Raw genomic sequence first — 6,774 nt, 5'->3', positions numbered from 1 at the left:
CTAAATCTTCAAATAATGATAATAAACTCGAAAGGAAGTTTAGGATGCGAATCTTAGTTTTGAAAAGCGAGAAGTGTTGTCGGATCCAAGTGTTGAGAATGTTGAGAAGTTTTGAGTATGTTGATACTCTTGTGCTCTGGGAGCAGTTGTGTTGTCGGGCTATCCGAGGGATAAGCCGGGAACTGATAGTTCCGAGTATGTTGATACTCTTTGCTCGTTGAGCAGTTTTGACCATCGGATTGAGATGAGTCGGATGATTTGGAGATCATCACGAGTTATTATGTTGTTGTAAAGAAGTGTCTTTTGTCGCAGAATCGACTTTACCTTAGGGTAAGCTTTTAGAGACAATAATTTACCTAGAACACGTGGCGACGTGTCGAGTGAGGTCGGAGACGTTGTTTGGCTAATCACTGCATTGCATGCACTCATTAAGTGGTTTAAACACGGTGAGATGCCGGACCACGGCGGATTCCAAAATGGTCATAAGACCCGGATTTCCGCGTAAGAGGGCTGCTAGGTGACTCTTAGTAGCAGACCGAAATGGCAGGCCTTCGGGTTTTATGCTGATCTGACTACCGTTGTTGTTGGTATAAGAGGCACGCGGGCCGAAATGGTCCCACCGTGGCTGGTGCTAGGGCTGATCCGTTGATGTCCATCCTTTCCGGAATGCATATTGGTTGACTGGGTTAACCGGCATCTGCATATCATGCAACATGCATACTAACTTAGTTGCTGAGTGTGATTGTTACTTGTTAATCTTATTTGGAACATGTTAATTGTTATTACTGTCATTTATGTTCGTTATGGAATATGCAACCTGATTAAGCGTATAATTGATGCACTTTACATGTGTCTTTCTAAGCTTCATTATATACATTTTTGTGCCTAATTGTTATGACTTAGCCATGTTTTGACCATTAGTGTTTATTTGGATTATTCATGGAAAAATGCTTAATTCTACACTTTTTAGTTTCTGTGACTGTTTTGCTAGAACAGGTTGAATATGGAACTAGCAATATCGAAATAGAGCGAATAATATGTTATTGGAAAGATAACTCGAAGCCCTACAACTTTCATGTTCAGCACAATTCTAGAATCAGCCTCTAACTTGGTCAGAATTTCCTTGCAAAGTTGCTGTCGCTAATCCTGCGAGTCTGGAACAGTCTGCACTAAAATGATCATATCTTGGGCTACAGAACTCCGAATTAGGATCCGATTGAAGGCCTGCGAAGCTGACTTAAAGAGCTACAACTCTCATGTTTACCTCAATTGAAGATTCAGACTTCGTGTGGGACCTACGAATGCCTGATTGTTCAGCAGCTTACTCCTTTATGTGGGCCCGATTTTGTGAAGATTTAGAAAAGATTTAGATAACAAAGATTGTTACTTGATGAACAAGTTTATTTATTAGTATAAATAAGTGAGTTTAGGCTTTTGTTAGACCTCACCACCTCACCACATCCCACCATCACACCACCTCACCTTCTCCTCCTCCTATTTCTCCTCTTTTCTAGTATGAGTTGCTAAACCCCATAGTTAGTCTTAGGATTTTTAATATTCTTGTGTTTGCAAACTTGAGGTTCTATTTTTAATGCAAATTCCTTCTTTATTAATTCTCTTCATCTCTATTTCTGATCTAGGGTATGCTTAATTCTGTAGTTTTATAAATAAGAGTTGATGCATGTTCGCTTAGTTCATGTTAGTTCGTAACTGTTTCTTAATCGCTTAGTTTAGGAAACTGTGAATTGATTTTCGCTTAGTTAATCAACTCTCACGAATTAGGGAAAAAATAAGGAAGAATTAATCTTTTGTAACCAATGAAGGTTTGTTGCACTTGAATGTTATAATCCGATGACTAACACTTTCTTTTATTTGATTTAAATCTCTTTTAATTTCTGTTTGCTTACTTTTCAATCAATTCAACCAAATCCCTTTTTTAATTGCTTTATTTTACTCTAATATCAATTAATAATTTATCAAGTCCTTGTGAGATCGATCCTGGTGTTCATCACCTTGTACTGCATTCAAAGCAGAATACTTTGGCACGCATCACGACAGTGCGTTCGTCACAACCCTAGGATGCTAGCTCTAGTTATAAGCCTAAGTGGCTATTCTCTTGTCTGTACCTATTGGGTTTAGTAATTACATAGTTCTTTGGAGTTGACCCTCGCGTCTTCTGTGTGTGTTTTGGCGGACAACGCCTTTGTCAGATGTCCATAGCGGACTGGTTCACAATGGTCCACCCTTCGGGGGGGATTAGATACGAGATGATATACCAGGACGACCCCGGTTCGTGGGTGGTTGACCCCGCTAGCCATCGAGCGACGTACTCGGGGCGGATCATGGAGGACCATGTAGATATGGTAGGATACTTGACGTCGGGAGTGCTGCGGAGATGCACTGTCAGTTTTAACTTGCCACCCGGTGTGCATTGCGGACCAGGAGCAGGAGGACCACCACCGCCACCGTTGTCTTCGGATGATGAGGACCCCTCAGAGGAGGAGCCTGTGGGAGTGCATTCTGCAGAGTCCAGTTCACCCACCGTTGCTGTTATAGATGATCATGGTTCGGGCCCTAAGCCCGAGAGACCAGCACCGGAGCGCATCGCGGTTGCGAGAGGAGGACGGGTAGTGTACATAGACTTGGTCGTTCTGGATTCTGATTCAGACGACGATCATGCTAGCACGTAGGTTTTAGTGCTGGTGTGAGCTCCTCGAGATAGGATTAGTGTAGGAGTAGAGTCTTAGCTCTGACTGTCATTTGTTTCCTTGGGGACAGGGTAGTTTCCCACCTATAGCTTTTTGTGTGGTTTCCTTACGGCAATCACAGAGAGTTGGTTGGACTTAGGAGGTCTTCTTTTAGGCCGATTGGGCTGACTTATCTTTCGTTTTTGAAGGTTTGTGTTGCGGACACTCAACCTTTTCATTTGGTTTGTATATTTTGCCTTCGGGCGTTACACTTTTCTTTCCGTCACTGGAGGTTACTCGTGACGAGGTTGCTACTTACAGCGGGGGCTGTAATATATATTGTGCATTAGTTCTGCTATCTCTCGCATTTGCGTTTTATTTATTTCAGTCTTGTTTATATTATCGACAAAAAAAAAATGTACACGTTTTTCGCATTAAGTTTATTTTTGGTTACTAAAGTGACGCCACCGAAATCGGGGTGTTACACTTAGTGGTAAGACAAATTGAGGAAATCCTACACTTTTTTATCAAAAATAAATGGCACAAGTAAGTTTCAAACTCGGGACTGGTAGATAAATTATCCGTGTGCCTACCGCTGAGCCATTGGGTACCAACTGAATATTAGTAAATGATAATATATTAATATTATGACTGGTGCCATAAGAAAAATATGCATAGTACTTAAATGAAAATCGAAAAGATGAGGGGCGCGGAAGCACTAGTGAGCCACCCCGATCCCTCCGCCCCGCGATTGCTTCATGTTGGCAAAAATCGACAAAAGAAGTGTAGTAGTACGTACGTGGCATTGTTCTAGATGATCTGAGCTAGTGTCAATGGAATATGCTGATTATTATCAATTGCCATGTTGGAGTTGTGGTATTGGCTGGGTGTGTCGTACGACAAGGGAATCCTGACCGCAATCTGATCTGTTGGGGAATGCAAAACATTGCTTTATTAATCCATCCTTTCCATTTTCAACTTTGTACTTACCATTATCAGGGCCACGCACATGGGAGGGATGTGGTGATTGGTGAACACTTTTGGATTGGTTGAAGATCTTTTCAGCGGATGGTATGAACACGTACATGTCTTTTGCTTGGCCAAAACAAGTCACTAAAAAAATTAATCAGACTGCAAAATTAAATAACAAAGCTATTCAAAATACTGCTGTCCCATCTTCTTCACGAAACTCTAAACTAGTTTTCAGCATATATAATTTTCGCCTGAGTTAATTTGTTTAAGCATGGATAGGCTAGCTTTCTATGAAGTGTTAGAGTAGACCTAAAGAATAATAATAATTATATCTTTACACCTATTTTTATTAATAATTAACTCATAATTATACATGTGAAAATTTAATTTCAATTAAAAATGACGTGAATAAGTCACATCAGTGTTCTCCTGCCATTCAGCCTCCTCGTAGGAGCTCCACCCCCTCACAACGACCAATTTCAAACAAATTAGTGCAATTAGAGGGATAGAGACCAAAATATTTTCTAGGGAGGGACAAAATCAAATTGTCTTACAAACAGATTGACTAATATGACCATTATCCCTAAAAAAATTAATGAGTTGTAGGGAAGAAAAAAAAATTCTTTTTTAGTAAAGGATCCTTTTATCCTTAAGGATATATATGTTTGCTACATAGAAGAAAAATGTGAGAAATGAAAATGAAAAGAAAGAAAAAAAAAATAGAAAATGAGATGTTTTTTTAGGTTTTTGGAGAAAATGAAAGAAAAAATGAGAGAAAAGGAAAATGTATATTTGTAAAATGACATAATATCCTTAAATAAAAATTAAATTTAGGCAAAGACCAGGTGGTCCACCATTGAACACCGTTAGATCATGAAAGGAATATTCTTAATTTATATGAGTGATCACTAGGATTGAATTCGAGATAAAAGGTAAATATGTAATGATCATGAAGGCTATGCAAGCCTCACAAAATTCATCTCATTTGCCTTGTTGTTCGACAAACCAGCACCACCAAGGAGCATAGTTGAAGGCCACCACGGTGAAAGGGAGGGAGGACACCGTGAGATCCACCGTCTCCTTCCATTTTTTTCTGATGAAGCGTCTTATGGAGCCACAACATCAGCTCTGTGCATCTTAGTCCAAAATGATTCGATGATGACGTTATTCCTGTATGGAGAGAGGAAGCCGACTTTGAAATCACAAAAAACGCAATTTCATTTAGATTTGAAACCCACGTTTTGATTTCGAAAATAATCTCAACATATTTTATCTTCTATTTTTTCTTATTTTTCTTCATATTTTCACCATGTGAAAGTGTTTTAAAAGTGTGAATCAAATTCTATTCGTTTAAGAGTTTTACCAAGGTCAATGAAATAAGTATTTTTTTTTTACATCAGAAAATAAATTGCACTTCCAGATTTAATCTCTGAGTGGGAATATAAATCTCTGAATAATTATATATTCACAGCTCATTTTTGAGGTGTGGAAATGTAGAAGAAGAGAGATAAAAAGAAAAGAGAGAGAAAGTAAAGATGTAATAGATGATTTGATTGATAGAAAAAAGAGAAACAATAGAAAATGAAGGTGGAAAAGGAATGGAGAGGTGTGTATATATCATATCTTTAAATCTCTGAAGAGCCAAACACATCGCACCTATCACATACAGAGAGCTACGTGTCTCCCTCTGCCCTCCTTTCCCTTTCGTTTCGCCACGTTTCATCTCTCGCACGTATCTCCCTTTCATCACACGTGCCTCTCCCAACGTTCCTATAAAGTTAACAACCTCGTCACTATCTTCTCCGTTGCACCTGCACTCCGTTTTTCTGGAACCCTCAGCTTCCACAGTTTGCTTCCCCTTTCTCTCTTAACCACCCACACACACACACACACAGCATAAAGCAAGAACACGCATGCAAGGTAACGGTAGTTGCTGCATCGCGCGGCGCGCAACTGATGCATACGACATGGCCAAAGTTCACAGAATAATGATGGGGTTCCGCCCCATCGCCCCAAAGCCCAACTCCGTTTCTTCATCGGAAAACAGCGACGCCGGCGACGCCTTCTCCAGATCCGTCGGAACCAAACGAAAAAGTAACAGCGGCAGCAAACGGAGAATCCGGCGGAAAAGAATCACGCCTCCACCGGCGGTGGTGACTCTCCCGCTGCTTCCTGAGACGCCAGATCCGAAGAATCCACCCGAAGCCATGAGCAGAAACAACTCGCCGGTGTGGATGAGCTTCGAGAATAACGGTTACGCCACCACGGCGGGGAAGGTGGATCTGCCACCGGCGTTGGGATCGGTGGTGACGGTGGAGTGCGTGACGGACACGTGGCAGGAGGAGAAGGAGGTGTTGCCGGTGAAGAATCTGGTGGAGGACACGTGTCCGGGGTTCGTGTCAGACGGTTACGGGAGGGTGACGTGGACGAACGGTGCGTACAGGGAAATAGTAGGTGAGGGTGGAGTGTGGTTAGTTACGAAGGAGGTGAGGGTTCCGTTCCCGTGTGTAAGAGGGTTCACGTGTAGGGTGAGGGTGCAGGACACGTGTGGGAAAGAGAGAACCGTGCCGTGTGATGTTTGGAGAATGGAGAGTGGTGGGTTTGCATGGAGGTTAGACGTTACTGCTGCTCTTTCCTTGAGCCTCGCCTTGTAAATTAAAGCTAGCTGGGTGGGTTCAAAGAGAAAACTGAAGACTGTTTGTTGAGAACTTGCTAGATGTCTTGCTTTATTGACTGAATATTGTCAATTAGTTGTTTGCTTGAATCTGTGCATATACATATGAATATCAGATCTTTTTATTTTTGGTTTTTAATTCTGTGACTACCGATCTTGTATTTCTTTTTTGCTTATATGCTTCTGCTATGAAATTGCAGAGAGATAAATTAATAACCTATCATACCTAGCTCACTGCTTCAAGAAAATAGTTTGTAGAGATTGGCAAATCAGTTCGAGACAGCTTAAATCAGTCAATAAACGGGTAAAATCGGTCACTAATTACTACGCCAGAAATTGCATTTTACAGCGCTTATTTTTACAATTCTACAGCGCTTATGAAGCGCTCATAAGCGCTATAGCTTGTACCGATGTAGTATTGTCCAATGCTTTTTCTTTAAG

At 41.0% G+C, this 6,774-nt stretch overlaps 1 protein-coding gene across 1 annotated transcript; it reads left to right on the top strand.

Moving 5' to 3' along the window:
- Window positions 1-5,325: 5,325 nt before the first annotated feature.
- Window positions 5,326-6,472, top strand: LOC130731921 (uncharacterized). Its single transcript, XM_057584085.1, has one exon. It carries the CDS (start codon window positions 5,573-5,575, stop codon window positions 6,311-6,313), a length of 741 nt encoding a protein of 246 aa, XP_057440068.1. The 5' UTR covers window positions 5,326-5,572; the 3' UTR covers window positions 6,314-6,472.
- Window positions 6,473-6,774: the final 302 nt, after the last annotated feature.

Source organism: Lotus japonicus, chromosome 1 (genome assembly GCF_012489685.1).
Source record: "Lotus japonicus ecotype B-129 chromosome 1, LjGifu_v1.2".
NCBI classification, from domain to species: domain Eukaryota; kingdom Viridiplantae; phylum Streptophyta; class Magnoliopsida; order Fabales; family Fabaceae; genus Lotus; species Lotus japonicus.
This window is presented reverse-complemented; position numbering and strand designations above follow the sequence as displayed.

What these genes read in the sequence shown, in the direction of transcription:
- LOC130731921 (XM_057584085.1), top strand. Translation starts at nt 5,573, where the DNA reads ATGCAAGGTAACGGTAGTTGCTGCATCGCGCGGCGCGCAACTGATGCA.